Below are 22,554 nucleotides of genomic sequence, written 5' to 3' on the forward strand. Positions count from 1 at the left end.
TATATTAATTAGTTAGCATAAAATGATGTGATGCATCTTCTGAATATTGTGTCATTCTAGCAGACAGGAAACGAGTCAGGAGAGAGGGAGAGATGGCCGACCAAGTATCCACACAGAAATGACTAGGTTCCTTGTTGTATTTGTTCCTTTGTCAGACTTGTTCCTTATACTTACTCATTTAAGTTCTCAATACCCATAACTTGTTCAGATGTACAATTGTATTGTTTTATATCAACTTACAACATGTCTTCACAGGTCTTTTCCTGCTCTTTATGGAAACAAAGCAAAGCGCCGATGCTTTCGAGGGCCTGCCAACCAATTCACACCAGTTAAAGAGATACAACTTAATTTTTATCTCTTACCCAAGCTTGTTCAGTCTACTCCAAAAGGCAGTGAAGAATTTGTCCATCTGCAAGCTGGTTTGGGACGTAGGTCTACACTGATACCTGACAGCTACAGTCATGATGAGGTAAGGTACTGCTCCACATTGACAGGAAAATATATTTGTTGTAAGTTAACGAGCAAAAAGTGTTTGTCTTTATTCAGAGTCAATTAATTTGGTGGCCGATGGTTTATTTCAAAGGTATGTTCAAGACTCAAAGATCTGTATCCAAAACTGGAAAGTGTTTCTGGGGGCTGGCTGATTTACAAAGGAGCAGGTAGAAAAAACCTCTTAATGGCCATTCCAACTTTTGAATTGATAGTTATAGAAGAATTTTGATGATATCATGACCATGAATGCACTGCAATGTGTACTGCCACATTTTAAATAGTACTGAGTCACTCACTTTTCTCGACAGGTGGATGGGGTTCTCGGAAACTAAATATGGTGCCTCCTGAGGACAGTGGATATACTGGGTCACTGCTAAAAAAATGCAAGTGCTGGGGGAATGACCGTCCTTTACATTGCTCCAATCCAGGAAGAGCTAGACACTCAGCCGCTGCCTCCTGACTCTAGCTCCTTTTCCAATATGCCAAAAGCGATGTGCCACTCATGTCAAACCAGCTACCCACTTCAACTCTTAGCAATGCATGTTGAAACATGTCAGCCTTCAGATACTAATGCAGAGTGGTGTGTACAGTCCCGTTGCATGGATGAGTCTGGGAGATCACATTACACGTAGCTTTGTCCTATAAAACTACGTAATGACTGAAACATGTTTTGAAAATGTTTTTATCAGTCAGGAGCTTCATGTTCAATGGATGTCACTACACTTGCTTGTGTTTCTGTAGGTAATTTATTAAGTTTGTACTTGCTATTCTCCTTTATCAGACTTGTAATGAAGACATAGAGGACACACCACATCCCATACCACATACAGAAGACGATCAACTTAACTCACATCTAAAGGTGAAGTTTTGTACCCCTTTAACCTTTATCTATTTGACTGTGCATGACAAAGACGGGAACATAAATATGATGCCTTACATTGAATGGGGAGAAAATTGAGTTTGATTAAAGTGTCCTACAATAGCCAAGTTGAAGAGGTTCATTATTAGAGGTTGGATTTATTCCTTATATCTAAAGTGGGTAGCCCATGTAAGCTGTATTTGTAATGAAAGTTGACAGATAAGCAACAATCAGATGTATGCAATCACATCACAATTCCATTCTTTTAAAGTTGCTGGTTTTTTCCCCTTTCTTTGCTTGTCTTGACAGGATGTGGAGGAAGATGTCATTATTTTGTCCTCAACTGCAAAGGTAATGTTGAGTGCAACGTGTTGAATGTCTGTCTTTGAGGCATTATTGATTCTATCGTTGATATTGTTTCCTGTTACAGATTGTGTGCCCTGTCTACGGTGAGACATTTCCTCAGAATGAGGTGGAGGCACATGCAAGCGAGTGTTGTGAGAGGTAATGCAGTCTTTTAATATGGCTTCCAACGTATGTTTGAGAATTTTCCTACAAGCCTTTTGCTTTCCACCTATTAATTTATATTTTGATAGACAGCATTTTATGCTTTGTTAGTGATTGTGCCATGTATGTTATACTTTGGTTTTGATCCTTATAAAAAAAAATTTTTTTGCATTAGGTTTTGTCATTGTTGCCATAACATTTTTAATTGTTTAAGTCTTACAGAAGTTATTACAACACGGTTGAAGAAGTTCTCTTAAGTTTTAAAGGTATTGTTTTATTTGTTGCTTTTGTACAGTACATGTTTGAGGTCAAGTGATGTGGTTTTTACTCTGGCATTTTTTCATTACAGCAATGCAAACCTACTTTCACAACAAAGGATGGGCATTTCTAGGTTTGTACACATCAGTAGTCTTTCTTCAATGCTCTGTACAGTGGTTTTCAAACAATTTCTGCCAAGTACCCTTTGTGTAAAGGAATCCAGCTACCTAAAGGCTTAGCCTGCCTACTGCATTTTCTTCTTCTGTTAGGTCAAAGTCACATACTGCTAGTGGTGACACAATTCAGTTTGAAAACCTAAAAGACATTAACGAACAGAGATGGGCAGTAACGCGTTACTTGTAACGCGTTACTGTAATCAGATTACTTTTTTCGAGTAACGAGTAAAGTAAGGGATTACTATTGCAAAATCGGTAATTAGATTACCGTTACTTTCCCGTAGGAACACTGCGTTACTAAAACCGTGATTTTTTGCGAGAATGTCTCACGACAGTGACGTAAGCGAGTGCGCCGTTAGTGACAACAGCTGTGTGCAGATCAACAATGGATCACATATCGAGTGCGGGAGAGAGTATGAGCATGCAGCGTTTAAAGCGTGGAAGTACTGACCTTACTTTGAGTTTGATTCCATAAAAAGTGACAAAAACATTAGCGTCCATCGTGCGTGGGAAGAAAACTTCTTTTTACAGCGAAAAAAACCCCTAAACTTCCAAGGAAGCACCAAGAGCGCAACGACGTAATGGGAAACTCACAGAGACACTGCCGTATCCTTCCACTGACCGCTGCACACCTGCACCAGGGTAAACCTCCGCCTACTGCAGTCCTGCTTTACAGGTGAAAATAGAGCAACAGGACCGCTGAGTCTTTGACTTTATTTATGTTCTGCTGTGTTTTACTTGCATCTATTTGAAAGAGTGAGTGTAAACACAAAAAATTATTTTATTTTATGTGCTGGAATGTGCAGAAAATAGGTTTAAATGTTAAACTCATTTATTCAACTCAGAGAATGTTGCATATAATTAAATTTTTGCTTGATGCATAAAGTTAAAAGAAAAAGTAGAATTGGGCTGAAAGATCTATCGCTTTATCACCTCTTCAGGTTGTAAATCGTGTTTTTAAAAAGTAACTAAGTAACTAAGTAATTAATTACTTTTGAAAATAAGTAATCAGTAAAGTAACGGGATTACTTTTTTGGGGAAGTAATCAGTAATTAGTTACTGATTACTTTTTTCAAGTAACTTGACCAACACTGTTAACGAATACACATGAATACACACAACATGGTTTCCAGTATCATGTTTGTAATTGCGAGTTTTTCTCCATTAGCCTGGATGAAATCCTGCAGGCCATAAGTACTGCTGTGAATACAGAGGAAGAATTCCGTATCACTGTCTCAAGATCCAATATGGTGGAGCGGGGACTTGCAGAGTGGAAGAGGCAAAAAAAGGCATTGCCTACAAATCAGCTGAGGGTCACATTCATCGGAGAGGCAGGAATTGATACAGGGGCATTACGGAAAGAATTCCTCACAGGTACTCATATTTAAAATGTGATCTAAATTGATAGGAGTGAAAATGGCTACTTAACCGGACTAACTATTTGTGTTAAAAGAAATGGTTGCAGGCTTGGAGCAACGGCTATTTGAGGGTGACCAGACTGGGAAGGCTCCCAAATATTCATTGCTGGATCTCGATCTAGGAAACTTCCGGTAGGCCTTTCTCACATGCATTGGGGTCTGCAGTTGTGTGTACACACACACGCATTGGAAATTACCTGATTGATGTTATTTATCTCTTCTCCTCTCACAGTAGTGCTGGTGAAATTTGGGCAGTTAGTCTGGCGCAAGGTGGGCCACCACCCTGCTGCCTCAAAGATTGGTGTTACCAGTACTTGTGCAGTGGAGAGCTGCAGATTGAGAACATTAGGAAAGAGGATGTCTGTGATGTTCATTATACTTCTGTTATCTCCCAGGTATGAAGTCTTAAAGGTTTCACTGCTCTACAGTGTTTTGAATTACATGTTTAGCACAGATTTTACCATCCCTTATGTTATTTGCAAATTATAGGACTCTGGAATTGGTCATGTTAATGTGTATGTTTGTGTCCTTTAAGGTTGATTCGGCCACAGAAGATAAAATGACAGAACTCACTGATGAAATTTTGAGTTGTGGCTATCATGGACCTGTTAATGTCGAAAAGAAAGAAGAAATTGTTCGGTAAAACTGTTTTACTGTTTCCCCCCCCCAAAAAAGTTGTTTTTTTTCCATTTAGCAGCATGCTACTTTTTCTTCCTTTCTGCATTTCAGTGCTGTTGTCAGAGGTGTGGACTCGAGTCACATGACTTGGACTCGAGTCAGACTCGAGTCATTAATTTTATGACTTTAGACTTGACTTGAAAAAATGTTCTAAGACTTGTGACTTGACTTGGACTTTTACACCAATGACCTGGGACTTGAATTGGACTTGAACCGGTTTACTTGAAAAGACTTGATATTTCACCCCAAATATAAAATTTAACATGCATATAGAGATTGAAAATGTGACGTCATTCAGGGGTAAACTGCAAAGGATTCTGGGAACTCGTGGCAAGAGGTACTAGCGCACGCAGGCTTTCAATTGAAATCAGTCACACAGCGATAAAAAGAAACACAAAAATGTCAAGAAGCCGTTGTATTATTAACTGCAATAGCCGGTCGCATGACAGCCACGGGAAGCCGACGGGTAAAGAGATCGGTTGTTATCGGATTACGTCGTTGAAGAGAAATTGTTCAAGCCATGTTTCCGAAGTAACAAAGACGCGACGGATGGCCTGGATTGCAGCCATTCAAAGATCAAATATAACGTCCCAGAACACTCCAGCTCAGGTTAGTCTGCTCCAAGCATTTACACGAAGGTCAGTGTTTTTTAGTAGTTAATACGTCATTTTCATAACATAATTGGTGATATAGGTTACAAGCAAGTCTGGCACTGAGCAGAAATTGTCGCGCTATGCTCCTTTATTTATTGTGCATAAATAGTGAATTGTCCTGACACAATATTGCGTTTCGCCTCTGTTATTATGGTACATTGACAAAAACATATACTTTTATTCACAGGATAAAACAGGTTTTTTGTATCACTAATTGCCCAGTACGATTACAGCATACAGTATTATTGTCACTGCTACATTTCTGTAACGCGTACCAGAAATTATTTCCACTACTAATTAATTACCGTTGAGCTCAAAGGTCCTATTAATAAATGGTTAAGGAATGTGTATTTATGAAGACAATTTGTGAGACTGGTAAACTTATGATAGGTACGATGGTCTTTCGTTCTACACGGTGCATTTCAAGGTCCTGTACCCATCCGGCGGTAAACTGTACCTGGGCTTGTTGCAGTGACCGGAAGTTACTAAACTTCACGAGTGTATGCACTCACTCCAAGAACCGTATGATTATAAATATGCATATAAATATGCTACAATGAGATAGCTGACTTCATCTAACTAGCAAATGTTGTCCAGGCTACGTTGGTGATACAGTTTTTTTTAATGTGTATGATATTTTTGTCATTCGATTTTAAAGCCGGTCCTACAACCGCATCCAAGAATAACATGCAGCTTATCTCAGAACTGTCGGTGAAAATTATTCTTGGAGCTAGGTTTAATTGAGCTGCATTTTAAAGAGGTGCAATTTCACAATTTGTGTATATTTTCTAAGTTCACTATTTTGTCATGTGTTGAGAAAAACACAGATTTTAAAATTACATGGTCTAATATTTACATTTAGCATAACTGCAACATTCTTTTTTCATTTTTTTTTTTTAAAGACTCGAAAGGACTTGAAATTCAAAGTTTCAGACTTGTGACTTGACTCGTTCTTTTACACCAGTGACTTGAGACTCGACTCTGACTTGCCTGACATTACTTGAGACTTGACTTGAGGATAAAGACTTGAGACTTACTTGAGACTTGCAAAACAATGACTGGCTGTTGTTCTTCACGCCACACTTCGGTTGGTGCCTCTCCTCTCCCAGCTACGTGATGGTCTCAACCTTTATGGTCTTACTGATCTACTGAAGCAGTACCCAAACATCTGCCAATCGCTGTTTGTCCCAGGGGTGGAAGTTAAGGTGAGTAAATGTTGACTTTAGTAGGGATAACCCTTGTAATTGTGAATAGCAGTTCAAAGTGCTCTTTACCTTTACTTTATAGTATATACTTTAAGTCCTATAGTAGAGAATGTAATTAATGGTGGCACTGGAAAAAGAATATTCAAAATTGTCTTAAGTTGCTTAATATTCCTGAACCGTTTAGAGCAAAAACAAGGCATCAGGAACAATGAAAAAATCCCTTTTAACAAGGAGTATTTACATGTAACCTACAGAGTTATAAAGAGACTTGATCTATACAAAGTTATAAGATTAAATGAGAAGAACTAGCAAGCAGCATGAGACAGACGTTTAAGTCCCTGTCTTTATGTGTGACAAAAGAATACAATTACTTAGAATAAAGACAAAATAATAGGTCCTTGATCTTGATTCAGATAAAGTCACAATTTTCTTTGTCTTTCTTACCAGGCTGATGCTGACTTTGTTTTTGCAACATGCCATCCTGAGTTCAGCGAGAAGGGCTCCAACAAAGAACGGGTGGAAATGAGGATTATGAACCATCTACAGGAATTCTTGCAAGAGCTGGAATCACGTAAGTGCACATGTAGTTTACTGTCAATGTATTTTGTCTTTCTGTGTTAAACTTGGAATCATAATTTTATGTAAGGAATGGCTAAACTTTTAGAGAACGGCCAGTCTTGGTTTTCATGGAGTTTGCCGCTTTAGTGTTTTTAGATCTTTTTGTCCGACGTTTCTGGAGTACAAAAAGATATAAAAAAACAAAAGCAGCAAAATGTGTGAAAACAGTTCTTATTCTGTAAACCTTTGGCCACAGCTGTAGATTACACTATGAGTGCTTGTTCACTCTTTGTCAGTAATTAAATTTTTAAGTTGTGTTTGTGAAGTTACAGGTAAACAGTATCTAATATTTTATCTAAATGACTGCTTTGTCTTTTTTTTTTTTTAAAAAGGTGAAGAGCCTGAGACCAGTGACCGTCCAGTCATCCTTTCCCCAAGTTCATTCTTACAGTGGCTCACAGGACAAGGCCACATTCCTGTCCTGCCAGATGAGAAGATGAACTTCAAAGTCTCTGTGCAGTTCAACCACTCATGCCATATTCAGTATGGCACTCATGAAGTTTGCTACCCAACCGTTCCAGCATGTAGTAATACAGTCAAGCTACCTGTTCAGCATATGCAAACTTATGAAGAGTTCAAGCATGTGATGACAAACGCGTTCCACTATGGTCAGGCATTTCTTCATATTTAGGAGCATGATCAGCCAGCCAGACATCTTGATTGTTCCATGAAATGTTAGTAAAACAAAGAAATCGACATGTGTTGCTTGATGGTTTTTTTTTTTATTATTGTTTTACAGTTTAAGCATTCTGTTTATTGCCATTGAAATTATTATAAAAAACGTTTTTGTCAATATAGTCCTTGCTGATCTCATTCCCTCCTCCATTTAACTGTGTCAGCTTGTGAGTATCGATTTGGGTTCATGAGTGTAACAGAAAGTAAGAAAATGAAAATTACCATTAAAACAAGGAGAGGTTCTTATTCTTCTTAGAAAAAGGGATTATTTAAAAGAAAAACTATCACTAGCAGTTTGTAAAATAACATGTTCTTATAATTTTACTCTCTGATGGGCCAAGCTGCAACTTTCATGGATTCATGTAGGTGAAGACCATGGTGTGGTCAGGTAAATGTCTCTTCCAAAACTACATGAAGGCACAAGAGGATCTATGGAAAGGCGTAGAGATTCAATATCTTCAGCATTCAGTGGACATTCCATTTCTGGCACCAAAACACCTGGGTTGTTATGATGGGATAGCCCTGCACTCTCCCAATCAATGCTCTCAATTTGGACTTCCTGAAATAAAGCAGCATATGTAAATGATTTTAAAAATCTACATATAGCACTCAATAAAACCAAAACATTGCCATTATTACTCAACTGCCAAATTTTCTTCATATCTCTGTGGCTCTCTGATGGGGTGCTGCAGCATCCCAAGTTCCCACAGCTGGTTTGGTGAAAGGCTATGCTCTGTCCTGATGGAATGATCATTCCAGCCAGCAGAAAACTTGGCCAAATCCCCCTTGAGTCTTGGGAGGAAGGTGTAATGGGCACAGAAGAGATGAAGACTATCTGAGATGTTAAGAAATCCATCTTCCTCCAAGCTGTGTAGCACATCATAATAAATGTGTGTCACCCCTGTCCAAACATCCCTCCATAGGCGCTCAATTCTACATTTGAAAAAAAACATACAGAAAAGGTCTGAAAGGTCAATCAAAAACTAACAAAGGACAGCCAAACAGCAATTCAGCTGGAGTCATTCATGATGAAATAACAATGTTATGCCATTTAGATCTTACAAGCATTACCTCTGGTTGTGCACGCTTTTTCCTCTTATGAAGCTTCCACATCCTGTGCCTCTCACAGTGAACATCATTTCAGCAATCTTGACATTTTCAACTCCTTGGTCAGCTCTCACTCTGTACCATATAAGATTTTGAAATAAGTATTGAAACAACAAAATACACAAAAAAAATTATTCAAATACATGATTGACACACTTGCAAATTTATATACAGCACTGAAATCCTGATCATTTCATGGTTAAACATGGCAAACACAAATCATGAGACAAACTCCAGAATAAATTTTACGAAGAATTACTCACTTGTAAGGCCATCCAAATCTTCTCACTCCGTCCAGAAAAAAATCAAGTGCAGTGCTGGCTGTGTTGTTGCATGCAGCATTAAGGTACATAATCTAAAGTGGGGGAAAATTGATTAACACCACCACATTAAAAATTCATACATATATACAAAATGTTTATAGGAGGACATGTGACAAGAGTGTGCAAACTGTCATAATACACAATATGATCAAAATATGTGAGCTGTATAATTACATAAGCGGAGAGAGAAAAGATAACAAGATGTGAGAAAGTCTTTGTGGATTTAATAATATGTGCTGTATTTGGGTACGCAATTTACTTTCCTAGAGTAGCCATCTATGCCGCCAAATATCACTATGTTGTATTTGGTGAAAAAAAGACAAGCAAAGCATAAAGCATCTGATGGATAAAATTATTCAGAATTATGTTAGTCATTTAATTTTCTATGGCAAGGCAAGGCAAATTTATTTGTATAGCACAATTCAACAACAAGGTGATTCAAAGTGCTTTACAGAGACATTAGAAACAAATAAAAAGCATGATTTAAAATTGATTCAAACAAACAAACTAATTAACAAACAAAAAAAACAGTATATAAAATCAAAACAGATAAAATCAGAACAATAGATAAAATCAGTAGTTAAATGCAGGTTTTGAAATTTAAGCTTAAGTGTGGATTTGGTGCTTTATTCAAATGCAGCTGAGAATAGGTGAGTCTTCAACCTGGATTTAAATAAACTGAGTGTTTCAGCTGATCTGAGGCTTTCTGGGAGTTTGTTCCAGATATAAGGAGCATAAAAGCTGAATGCAGCTTCTCCGTGTCTGGTTCTGACTCTGGGAACTGATAAAAGACCGGATCCAGATGACCTGAGGGATCTGGAAGGTTCATACTGGGTCAGGAGGTCACTGATGTATTTTGGTCCTAAACCATTCAGAGCTTTATAGACCAGCATCAGAACTTTAAAGTCTATCCTCTGACGGACAGGCAGCCAGTGTAAAGACCTCAGAGCTGGACTGATGTGGTCCACTTTTTTGGTCTTAGTGAGGACTCGAGCAGCAGAGTTCTGAATGAGCTGTAGTTGTCTGACTGATTTTTTAGGTAGACCTGTAAAGATGCTGTTACAGTAATCAAGCCTACTAAAGATGAATGCATGGACTAGTTTTTCCAGGTCCTGTTGAGACATCAGATCTTTTATCCTTGAAATATTCTTGAGGTGATAGTAAGCTGACTTTGTTATTGTCTTAATGTGTTTTTCTAAGTTTAGGTCTGCATCCATCACTACACCCAAATTTCTCGCCTGGTCTGTGGTTTTTAGGTGTATAGATTGAAGTTCTCTGGTGACCTGTAATCGTTTTTCTTTGGCGCCAAAGACTATTACCTCAGTTTTGTTTTTGTTTAGCTGGAGAAAATTGTGGCACAGCCAGTCATTAATTTCCCCAATGCATTTACCAAGAGCCTGTACAGGGCCTTGGTCTCCTGGTGACATTGTAATATATATTTGTGTGTCATCTGCATAGCTGTGGTAGTTTATTTTGTTGTTTTTTATAATCTGCCAGTGGGAGCATGTAAATGTTAAACAGAAGGGGTCCCAAGATGGAACCTTGGGGAACTCCACATGTGATACTTGTCTGCTCAGATGTGAAGTTACCTATTGATACAAAGTATTTCCTGTTTTCTAAGTATGTTTTGAACCAGTTTAGTACAGTTCCTGAAAGACCTGCCCAGTTCTCCAGTCGTTTGAGTAATATGTTGTGGTCAACTGTATCAAATGCTGCACTGAGATCCAGTAAAACTAAGACTGACATTTTTCCACTGTCTGTATTCAGACATATGTCATGCCAAAACAAACCTAATTAATTTATGATTGGTGTCAATGTGCTGTAGGAAATGTGGGCCTTGAACAGAGTACTTTCGCCGAACCACACAGCCCAAAGTTGACATTCTTGTTAAGATGCCCTCTGTATCAACTCTGTGCATTGATGCCTTTAGTCTGTTCCACTGTACACGGTGGCCCGCAGCTTGAAGGCAACCCTTGACAATCTGATATCCAGCATGAGGTAGTCTGGATTTAACGTCTCTCACTTTGGCATCAAGAGCGTCATTAGATATGGTAGAGTAAAGACTCCTAACTGACATGTTGTACTCCTGCATTCTCCTGTACATGGTACGTCTTGAGACACCAAGAAGGTCTGCTACACATGTGGCAGGTAGACCAAGCTGAAGAAGACTTTGGAGGTGATTCTCTGTGACCTGAAGCCTAAAACGCCCATAAGGACCAATAATCTGTACCACAGAGTTGAAGGGGGGAGGGTTGTTTCGCTGGTGTAACAAGTTGCTCAGTTCTTCTATAGCTTCGCAGACATCAGCAGGAAGGTCAGCATTCTCCAGTGCATTCATGAAAGTCCTCTCTTGGGTCACAATGTACTCCAGAAAATCAAGGTCAAGAGGGTCGTTGTTGAGGACATACTCCAGCCTTTGCCTAAATCTGGACAAGCACTCCTGCACGAATATATTCTGAAAAAGGAAATGCAATACAATGTCATTTAGTATTAAGATAACTGTTAATAATAAGTGTCACTTAAGGCCATTACAAACCATCAGCGTTGCCTTCACATTTTAAATCCACAAGAATTTAACAATAATAAGCACAGTTTCATGGATTTCAAGCACTTTAATTAATTAATGGTGCTTTTCAGGAAACCTGCAATTTCCTCACACCTGAAACTAGCCTGTAAATTTTCCTTCATCCTACTGTAGGGGCCTGTCTGCTAGAATGACACAATATTCAGAAGATGCATCACATCATTTTATGCTAACTAATTAATATAATACAACAGTAAAACACATGTCAAATGATTCAAAAGTCATTTGGTAATCTGTGCATGTGTTGTTTGTGTCTAGCTTCACAAAACCTGGGAGGCTCTTGGTGAGTCTGAACACTGGGCTGAACAGTGGTAGAAGTTAGTAAATTTAGCAGGTGTCTTGCTGACCTGACAATTGAGTATGTTAAGAATTGAGGAGTATGTTAAGTATGTTAAGAGTACTGTGTATTTAATCATACACTATGTAACAGAAAAGTTATATATCATATCACACCGAAGTGATCAGTAATGATCCAGACACTGATGAGTGTTAGACTAAATATACACTGTAGCTAAGGGTTTTAAGTAAGCTAAAGACTTGGGATGCTGTGTGAGACATAAGAAAACCCAAATAGCAATGGTTTTGACATTCTTTTGCACATTTTCCTACTGTAGGGGCCTCTGCAAGTGTGGAGGACTCTGGAGGGCTACAAGATGACAACTTTGGGATTCTATTGAAAGGAGTCTTTCATATTTGTTTGTCAACGCTGAACCCAGGGCAATCTACGCTAAATTAGCGTTTTTAGCTAACAGCTACAACACGCATAAACGTTACTGTACGGGTATTATTTGTTAACATGACGCTTGTTCTTATACATGTAATACATTTATTACCAACCTGAGAGTTTCTCAACTGGTCATTTGACATCACGAATGTCTTCAGAAGAATTACTCCAGCTCAAGATGTCGTAGATTGCCACTTGCGGTCCGCTAGTAAAACGAAGTTCGATTACTCTGCGCACGATTACGCAAGAACCGGAACCGGATGCAAGTTCCAAAAAACTGAATGGTGAGAAGTGAAACTGAAATTATTCGAGAGCTGAATTTTTAAAGGATAAAATGCCGTTTCAAAGCAAATGAATTCAATTTCAAAATATAAAATTCAATTTCAATTTAGTGATGATCATTTTCAAACCATAAATTCAATTTCAAATTAGACTAATTCAAATTCAGTTTTCAAAAGCATTTATTCAAGTTACAATTCAGATTCAATCTATGCAATTCAAATTCAAATTTAACTTATTCAATTTCAGTTTCTGATGGCACAGATTTATGCCCATAAGAATGGGTCACATATGATCCCTCTGAATGATATCAGTCAAGTTTGAAGTAGAAATATTGTTTCAGTAACAAGTTATAGTCCACAATCACTTTTTGGGAGGTCAAAAATGGCATATTATGGGTATTAATGTTCCCCTAAAGGTTATTCAGCAGTTCTAAGTGACTGATGGAGATAGAATATGTCACATATGACCCTTCTGAATGACTTCCAGCAAGTTTGATGCAGAAATATTGTTTCAGTGACAAGTTATAGTCCACAATCACTTTTTGGCAGGTTGGAAATTGCATATTATCAGTTTTATTGTTCCCTTAAAGGTTATTCAGCAGTTCTAAGCAGTGTTGGGACTAACACGTTATTAAGTAACGCGTTACAATAACTATGTTATTATTGTGGTAACGAGCACGGTAACTAGTTATTATGCCAAAATCAGGAACGCGTTACTCGTTACAGGGATTTAGATAGGCTCGTTATTCATTACTTCGTGTGGTGGCTATCACGAAGCTTCCACAGATTCAGTAACATTAGCAAGTGGTGTCGCGTTAAACAACAGCAGCACGTTTTATCAGCTGTTGTTAGAATTTATTTAATATTACTTTCTAGTATCAGCTGATGTTTGCTGGAGCCACAGCTGTAAAAGCTGCTGGTCATGATATGGTTTGGTTATCTGGTGAGAGGGAAACATGAAGATGAAACCAGGAGATGTCCTTACTGAATCATCAGAGCTGGACAGGTGATGGAGAAACAGGTTTGCCTTTTAGGTGACATTAATGAGTTGAAGAGAAGTTATGAACTGTTTCTGAGAGAAACAGCTGACAGCTGGTAACTGTGCAGGGGCGGGTCTGGCTAGTAATGTAACTAAGTTACTAAGTTAAAGTAACTTACCCAACACTGGTTCTAAGGGACTGTTTGAGATATAATATGTCACATATGACCCTTCAGAATGACATGCAGCAAGTTTGGAGCAGAAAAATTGTTTCAGTGACAAGATATAGGCGGCAATCGCTTTTTGGCAGGCTCAAAATGGCATATTATTGGTATTAATGTTATTTTAAAAGTTTTTCAGCAGTTCTAAGGGACTGTTTGGGCTCCTGTGTGTCACATTCAACCCTTCTTGATGATACTCAACAAGTTTGAAGAAGAAATATTCTTTCAGTCACAAGATATAGTCCACAATCACTTTTTGGCAGGCTGAAAATAGCATTTTATCAATGTTAATGTTCCTTTAAAGGTTATCCAGCAGTTCTAAGGGACTGTTTGAGATGTAATATTTGACATATGACCCTTCTGAATGACAGCCGCCCAGTTTGAAGTGGAGATAGTATTTCAGTGACAAGTTATAGACTACAATCACTTTTTGGCAGGTTGGAAATTGCATATTATCAGTTTTATTGTTCCTGTACAAGTTATTCAGCAGTTCTTGGAGAGTTATTGGGATAAAATATATCACATGTAACCCTTCTGGAATATATCCAACAAGTCTGAAGCCGAAATATTGTGGAGACAGGAGGCTGAACGGGCCCCTCGGACCCTCCAGCGGAGACGAGGAGGCTGAACGGGCCCCTCGGACCCTCCAGCGGAGACGAGGAGGTGCTGGCCGGCCTGACCAGAGCCGCCAGCGGAGACGAGGTGGTGCTGGCCGGGCTGACCAGAACCCCCAGTGGACGAGGCGGGTGGCGGCGCGGGAGCCGCGGAGTGCTGGATGGACTCATCCGAGCTTCCAGCAGGGGCTGATGTAGAGCTAGAGGGTATTGGGACCCCTGGCTGAATATTAAGCTGACCAGAAGACTGTACTGCTACCGGGGCGGGGACTGGGCCAATGGTTCAGGTGCGAGCTGAGCTACCGGAAACACGGGGAGTGTAGTGATGGTTGTGGTGGAAGTATGGATGATGGAGCTAAGGGCAACTGAGTGGCAGACCAAACTGAGGGAGACTGAAGTGCTACGGGGAACTGAACTGGTGGCAATGCAGGAGACTGAGCTCGAAACTTAATAGGCACATGAGCAAAGGACTGAACGGGTAATTGAGCTATGGATTGCACAAGTGGCCGATAGCAGCAGACTGGGCTAAAGGCAACGTAGGAGGCTGGAGTGATAGCTGAGGTGAGAATGGAGCTAGCAGGGACACAGGAGATGAAGCTTCAGGAGGCTGGGCAGCTAAGTGAGCTTCAGGCTGGACAGTTTTTGGAAAAACAGTCTCTGAATTAATAGTCTCTGATTGAACACCCTCTGAGCTAGCAGACACAGAGTTAATTAGTCCAGGCTCAAACAGAACAGAATTACCACAGTTCTTTGCGTTGTTATGGCTAGGAGGAGCATGAGAAGAACAGTCTTTTAGGTTGCCTAAATGGAAAATATTGGTCTCAGAGGAAACAGTCTTTTTCTTCTCAGCCACAACATAAGCAGACCTTGGGCCTTCAGACCCAGTAAACTGTACAGTTCCACTTACACACGCCCAGGCGTTTGCACTGGTGAAGTCCTGGGTTCCGGCGGTGGCACTTTTCGTTGCCTGTGCTGCCGGTGTTCCAGATCAACTGGCGTTTGAGCCCTGACACTCATTCAGTTCAATGAAGTCCATGTGAATTAATGAATTGGGTGAGGTGGTGTAGGAAAATGTCCTCTTTTTGGTCTTAAGTTATCTTGGGTATTGTGTTTTTGGCAGGTCATACATGTTCTCATATCCTTTTATAGTATAGAATTGTTGGTTTATTATAAAGATCATCTCTCCTGATGAGACATGGCTTAAACCATGGCTCACTAGAGCGGCTGTTTTGTGTAATGATTTGGGAAGAATGGGTTTTCCTGCTATTTTCATTATGTCATCAGTGTCTAGTACTGCTCCTTGTTTTAGCCATTGCTTTTGTTCTTTTGATGGTGCTGCTTTTTGTTCGTCCTGTGCTGCACATTTGCAAATTGCTAAATGTCGCGGCAGTTGTACTGTTTGTAACAGTTGCTTCAGCAAATCTGCATACTGAACTGGGTTTCCAGAGGAGGTAACCATTCCTCTGTTATCCCATATTTTTGCAAAGTGGTGAACTGCTGCAAATACATACTGGCTGTCTGTGTGGATATTAATATCCTTTCTTTCATGTATTTCACATGCTCTGATTACTGCAGTCAGTTCTGCACTCTGAGCTGAATGCGTGTGTGCCAAGGCTCTTGCTTCCACTATAGTGTCTGTTGTGGTTACTGCATATTCTACACAGTTACGCCCTAGTGCATTTTTTGATGCTGAACCGTCAACAAAGATGTCAGTGAGACCTTCTTGTGGTGTACTGTAAATGTCAGCACGTGGTTTAGTTTCCTCTTCTAATTTTTCCACGCAGCAATGTGCTTTTCCCTCCGTGGGTGTTGGCAACAATGTGCCAGGATATAAAGGTCCACATCTCACTATGTTGATGTGGGATTGCGAAAGCAGTGTGCCAACATAGGAGAGTTGTCTAGCACGTGTTAAGAAAGGCAAATGTGCTTGTAGCAGTATAGAAGTTACTGCATGTGGTACTCTAACAGTCAGAGTGTGTCCTAAAACTATGTCAGCAGATTTGTTGCACTGCCTCTGAAGCTGCTGCACATGCTTGTACACAGGTGGGCATTCCTGAGGCCAGGAATGAATAGAGTTTGTTTGAATAGAAAGCTAGTGGCCTTTGTTTTTCTCCAAATGATTGTGTCAATACTGCTTTCATGTGTCTCTGTGTTCCGTCTACATTTAAGTAGAATGGTTTGCCATAATCTGGTAATACAAGCACAACGTTAGTTTGGAGCATGATTTTTAGTTTAGTAAATGCTCCTTCTGCTTCTGGTGTCCACTGTATTTTATCTTTTAAAGCAAGATCTTTTCCATAGATTAGGTTTTGCAGTGGTTGTACCTGTGCTGCATATTCTGGAATCCACGCCCTGCAGAAGTTACATAGCCCGAGAAAACTCATCATCTGTTGCTTAGTTTGTGGCTGTGGTGCATTTTGTATGGCCACTTTTCTTTTGTCTAGTAGTTTTCTTCCTTCACCTGAGAGGGTGTGGCCTAAGTATGTTGCTTCAGGTCTCCATAATTGGAGTTTATTCAGAAACACTTTGTGGCCTTGCTCAGCCAGGTGACGTAGCACAGCCATAGTATTCTGTTTACACCCTTCCTCTGTGTGGCCAGTCACTAAAATATCATCTACGTAAAGTAGAAACTGTCCTTCTGCTGGCAGGAGGCAGGACATCATTGATTTCTTTAAAGCTTCAGCATAGAGAGTGGGGCTGTTTTGAAATCCCTGAGGTAACCTAGTATAGGTGTATCTCTGTCCCTCAAATGTGAAGCCGAACAGATATTGTGAGTTAGGATGTAAAGGCACTGAGAAAAAGGCATTTGATAAATCTATCACTGAGAACCATTGTTCTTTTGGAGTGACTTGATTCAGTATAGTGTGAGGATTTGCTACTACTGGTGGTGTCATTTCAGTAATTTCATTTATTGCTCGCAGATCATGTACCAAACGATACATTCCAGTATTAGCTTTCTTGATTGGGAAGATTGGAGTATTGCAGGTAGCAGAATTAGTTTTTATTGGAATTCCTGCTTTTTCCATATCTTTTCATATCACTGGTTTAATCCCTTCTGTTGCTTCCTTAGATAAGGGGTATTGTGGTTTAATGGGCCTGCGGGATGAAACAGTCTGTACTGTTACTGAGTCTGCGTTTTTTATTAATCCCACATCAGTTGGTCCATTCGACCACAGTGTAGAAGGTAAACTTTTAAGTGCTGGCTCTTCTTCCAGCGAGAGAATTTGTCATTCTTGTGTGCTGTCGTGCAGATGAGCGTTGGGTGTAGTTCTTATCACCCAGCCCAGTGTATATCTCATGCACCCTGTTCTTTTACCCTGTGCCCAACCCTTTTCCTCTGTAGGTGTATATTTATCATTTTCTACCTTTTGCAGGACATAAGTGTTGCAGAGTCAGATATGGGCTTTTTAGGCTGTGCACCTGTTTATCATTGTTAAGGTTCACATAATTGAGGAAGGAGAGTACAAACAACCAGGTCCAGAAGATCCTGGTCAAACAATTGATTTTAATGAATACACGCGTGGGAAGACCACTGTACGCAGACAGGAATTAATCTTCGACTTACCATATTTTCACGACCATAAGGCGCACTTAAAAGTCTTCGATTTTCTTCAAAAAGTGCGGCGCGCCCTATGTGTTGTAAGGAGGACGTAGTAGAGAACACCATGAGAACGTTAAAGGGTGAAGTGCAGGACATCGTTGTTTTAACAACCCTGAAAATGGCAAAGAGACACGCTTACGAAGCACAGTTTAAACTGAAGGCCATCAGCTACGCGGAGGAACATGGAAATCGAGCAGCGGCGAGAGAATTTAAGATTAACGAATCGATGGTTCGCAAATGGAGGAAGCTGGAAAACAAGCTCCGGCAGGTCAAGAAAACGCAGCTGAGTTTCCGCGGACATAAGGCGAGGTGGCCCGAGTTGGAGGAAAGACTCGAGCGGTGGATCATCGAGCAAAGAGTGAGCGGGAGAAGCGTTTCGACGGTCACTATTCGGCTAAAAGCAGTTTCACTAGCTGAAGAGATGAACATTGAACATTTCCAAGGAGGTCCGTCTTGGTGCTTTCGTTTTATGAAACGGTGCCATTTTTCCATCCGGACCAGGACTACGGTAGCGCAGCAACTTCCAGCGGATTATAAGGAAAAGCTGGCCATCTTCCGCTCCTACTGCAGCAAACACATCGGCCGAACACAGGTACCGAATTCAGGTCTGCGTGCCGCGCTGAAATGGTAGCGCTGTGTAGGACGACTGCTGTGTTCCTTCGGATTACCCCCCACCCCCCTATCCACCCCTGTGGCTAGTCACGTGCTCTAATGTTGTGATGTGGACATTAATGTGCTCTCTGTGCAGAGGAGTTTTTTTTTGTTTCCTGTTCTCATGCTGTCCTCCCATAGGTGCCCAGCGTGAGAAGAGGTCTCTTTTTTTCCTCTTGTACTTTTTCCCCATTGTTGTGTAATTTTTCAGTGTTTTCTCTGCAACGCTGCCGATCTCCGACTGTATTCCCATGTGAGGTCTTTGTTGTGTGTGTAAGTCGGGGGGGTCCTATTCCTCTGCGGGGCAACCTGCATATGGCCAATAAAGCATTCATTCAATTCAATTCAATTCAATTTATTACTGTTAAAACAAAGTATAATGTGAATCTATAATATATTTGAAAATTGATAATAAATACCATTGACTTGATTAAATCATGCTCTCATGTTGTTGTTATTGTTCTCACTAGTACATATCTGTCACAATCCTGGGTCTTTTGACCCAGTGTTTTGAGTTTTAGTTTATGTTTAAGCCCTTCAGGTTTTCTAAGTTCATTTTTTATCATGCCTAGGCTGTTCTAGTTCTTTATTAGATTCCACTTGTATCTTCCACCCATGTCAAGTCTCCCTTCCCCTTCATGTGTTTCATGTCTGTGTCTTACATTGTCAAGTTCTGGTTGTCTTTTTTTTTTTTTTTTTTTTTTTTTTTTTTTGAGTCTGAAATGTAAAGCATATTTATTTTCCCAACAAAAACAACACAAAACCGCATTTCTGGCTAACAACAACACAAACAGCAGAAGTTTTGGCAGTTTGCTGGTCTGCAGCAAGTGTTTGTAAATACAAACACTATGTTTGTATAGTGTGTTTCTGAGGCTGAAACCTTTTCTGATGTCCGCCAGGAGGTTTTCTATGATGCAGCCGTCGTTCTGCGGCACAAAACCTTTGATTATTTTCCCATTCTCTCCTTTCTGTCTCTTGGACTCTTCCTCTGCCAGCTGCTTCTTTCTCTTCTTAGCCTTGGCCGCCTGTTCTGTCCGAGTTTTGTTTTCCTTCAGCGCCTTGATGAAGAGTCCTCGGAAAGTCCTGATGGTACCGAAGAGTTCCTCCAGTGACAGCTGATTGGCATCTTCACATAAATAGACAGCCAGTTCACCCTTTTTCGTCTCAATCGTGGCGAATCTCTCGTTTAATTCTCCGAACAACTCCAGATTTGCCTCGAGAACTTTTGCATACTGCTCCTTCACCTCCGCAGCAGAGTTGGAGACTTTCTTGGCTGTCTCATTCAGCCGTTTGAGTAACGCACTGGCTTCTGACTGAACAGAGTCCAGGTTAATTCTGAGGAGCAAGGGTGACAAGCGCCAAGTGTTAGAAATCCTTTTTTTTTTTTTTTTTTTTTTTTTTTTTTTTTGCCTGTCCCGTTTTGGCTCTTTTGCCATCAGAATTTCAGAATTGTTGTCTAAAGGCAAAGAAAGATGCCCAACGGATTTACTTTACCAAATTGACCATCCCAGCCTTGCCGTAATGGTCGATTTGATTCACCTTTTATTGTTTATTTTATTTTCACTTACTGAATACGGGACAGACTTGACTGGGGGAAAGAAGGGGAGAAAGAAGGAAAAGAGAAACAGCTGAGAAGAGGGACGGGGGAGAAGGGCAAAAAACAAAAACCAACAGAATGAGCAGAAAAAAAAAGAAATAAAAAATGCATATATCGATCACCTGGATCACCTGCTGAGAAAGAAAAAAGAAAACAAGCAGAAGAGAACAAGAGTAATAGAATAAACAGCATCACAATGATATATGGGAATATGACAGTAAATACTAAATATTAAACATTATTGTGCAGCACGTAAGATCGACAGAACAGTGTGCTTTGAGGTAGGAGCCAAAAAGGGTGTAGTTTGTGGGTGTGATCACCCGTGTGTACACCTGTGAGCATGGACGCGCTTGTTTTTTTTTTTTTTTAAAGGTTCCTTCATGTAATGATCTGCTAGAGGGTGTGGGGGGGCCACAGCCCCGTCCTCCAGGGCATGAAGCAGGTATGGAGGAGATCAAAACTCCAGACATCCAAGTTCTGGTTGTCATGTCTGCGTCTCATTATGTTTCCTATTTTATTTTGAAGAGATCTTGTGTTTTTATATTATGGATTATGTTTTGAGTCCTTTGAAATCTAGGGAAACAAGAAACAGTACAACAGTAATGGTTATCATAGGTTTAGTTCTTTGGCTTTGTAATATGGCTTCCCTGTGTTCAATGTTGTCTACTGGGACCTTTTTGTACCATGTTTCTGGTCCCTATGTTCTGTCTTCTCAGTTGCTGTTAAGTTTGCATGTCTAGAGTTCAGTCAGTGTGTTTCCTGTTTTACTTTGAAGGTCCATGTCTCATGTGAGTGTTTTTAGTTTTGCTTCCCTTGTCTCGTCCAGCCTAATTACTCCCAGCTGTGCTCTCCTTCTGTTTCTCATTCCCTCGTTGTCCCTCTGTGTATTTAAGCCCTGTGTTTCTCTTTGTCAGTGTCGTAGTCTCCCTCATGGCTGTGTGTCAGTTTATCCATGCCCCAGTTTACTTTTGTTATATTTTTGTGCCATTCTGCAATAAAGCAGCTTTTTGAGTTTTATTCCTGCGTGGTGAGTTTTGCGTTTGGGTCCTTCTCTTGCCTGCACACAGCCAAAACATGACAATATCAGTATCCACGTCGCACGCATGCATAATCGCTGCATACAGCAACTGTATGTTGTTGACAAAACGACACACCATAGCATGTTAAGAAAATGCACGTTGACCGCATGTGATGGAGAAGTCGTTCTGCACTTGTTTTCCTGAATATAAAATAGTGGAACAGTTTTTTAGAAGAAACATCTTTATCGCTGGTGGAAAACTGTCTAGCGAGTTTCGAAAACTGTCAGGGCCCTGAGCCGTTATGAATTATATTATTATTGTATGTATATTTGGTGTTGCTGTCCCTCTTCTCCCTGTTTGTGTGTATATGTGTTTCTGCAAGCACCGGTGTTGTGCCAGAAAGTGATTGCCGTCCGCGGGAGCGCGTGCAGCTGCTTAAAGGTGCAGCGCCCGGATTTCTTGCGTTGCCAGCTATGTTGCCAGCTACTTCCGTGCAACTGATATAACGTGGGGGGGAAAAAATCCCCAAACACATTTATGCCTTTGTTATTAGGCAAAGGTATGCATTTATGGAATTTGAACGTTTGTAACTGAATTATGACGTTTATCAGAAGTTTGCTTTCATTGTGTAGCGCTGTCACGAATGACTACACGCATCATGATGGAATAATTAATGCCTACAGGTTTAGTATGTCTACTCTCGTTGTTCATATTTGTTATAAGTAGGGATGGGTACCGGTATCCGGTTCTGACATAAACGGTAGTAACCAGACCGAAAAGCAGCGCACATTTTGGTGCTTTATTTCGGTGCTTTTTCTTTCCTGAGCTGTGATACACGTTAGATTCTAGCCAATCATTTCACGTTTCTGAGGATAGTAGGCGGGCCCAGGTACGTACGTACTTTTAGAGCAGAGCTACAGATTAAAAATGCCCAAGGCGAAGCAGTCAAAAGTCTGGCTGTACTTCACAGCAAAAGATGCAAACTCAGCAGCCTGCAACAAGTGTTTTAAGGTGATACTGTGCAAAGGAGGTAACACCTCAAATCTGATGAAACACCTGGCGACGCATAGTTTCTTTTAAAAGCCGAGAAATGCACCGTATTTGATAGCTTGCTGTGAGACCTCACACCGGGCACATCTACTGCGGGTGTGGTGCCTGTTATGCAACATCCCCCAAAAACACGAAGAGGAGAGTCCTGGCCCGTAGCCCTGTGATACCATATATGCCCATAGCTGCAGAAAAGGCTAACATTATCTTTTTACCAAAAAACAGATGAATATGAGGGGTTTTTGGACCAATTTTTGTGTTTTCCAT

The 22,554-nt window shown here is 40.3% G+C and overlaps 1 protein-coding gene and 2 pseudogenes across 2 annotated transcripts; 1 reads left to right on the forward strand and 2 right to left on the reverse strand.

Annotated features, from left to right (window-relative positions):
• The first annotated feature begins 826 nt into the window (after positions 1-826).
• LOC146710676 (uncharacterized) lies at positions 827-7,511 on the forward strand (annotated as a pseudogene). The gene is made up of 8 exons (XR_014920250.1): positions 827-1,072; positions 3,461-3,666; positions 3,746-3,842; positions 3,943-4,121; positions 4,265-4,349; positions 6,108-6,246; positions 6,694-6,817; positions 7,197-7,511. The product of XR_014920250.1 is annotated as an uncharacterized LOC146710676 (transcript).
• A 386-nt stretch (positions 7,512-7,897) lies between these two features.
• On the reverse strand, positions 7,898-14,543 carry LOC146710677 (uncharacterized). The gene is made up of 7 exons (XM_085455329.1): positions 14,439-14,543; positions 10,760-11,424; positions 9,229-9,274; positions 8,910-9,001; positions 8,611-8,721; positions 8,184-8,472; positions 7,898-8,098 (listed from the first exon to the last, which is right to left on the reverse strand). The coding sequence occupies exons 1-7, from the start codon at positions 14,541-14,543 to the stop codon at positions 7,898-7,900; spliced, it is 1,509 nt and encodes a 502-aa protein (XP_085311455.1).
• Positions 14,544-14,859: 316 nt separating this feature from the next.
• Positions 14,860-21,378, reverse strand: LOC146710678 (inverted formin-2 pseudogene; annotated as a pseudogene).
• Positions 21,379-22,554: the final 1,176 nt, after the last annotated feature.

Source organism: Copadichromis virginalis, linkage group LG4 (assembly GCF_057382275.1).
Source record: "Copadichromis virginalis isolate Kocher_CV1m ecotype Utaka linkage group LG4, C_Virginalis_male_GT1.1, whole genome shotgun sequence".
Classification (NCBI taxonomy): domain Eukaryota; kingdom Metazoa; phylum Chordata; class Actinopteri; order Cichliformes; family Cichlidae; genus Copadichromis; species Copadichromis virginalis.

Excerpts from the sequence above, each read along its gene's own strand:
- LOC146710677 (XM_085455329.1), bottom strand. The coding sequence starts at position 14,543 with ATGAGTCCATCCAGCACTCCGCGGCTCCCGCGCCGCCACCCGCCTCGT. Across the intron at positions 9,275-10,759 it reads ACCAATCATAAATTAATTAG|ATACAACATAGTGATATTTG; the intron begins GTTTGTTTTGGC and ends TTTTTTCACCAA. Across the intron at positions 8,722-8,909 it reads AGATTTGGATGGCCTTACAA|AGTGAGAGCTGACCAAGGAG; the intron begins GTGAGTAATTCT and ends TATATGGTACAG.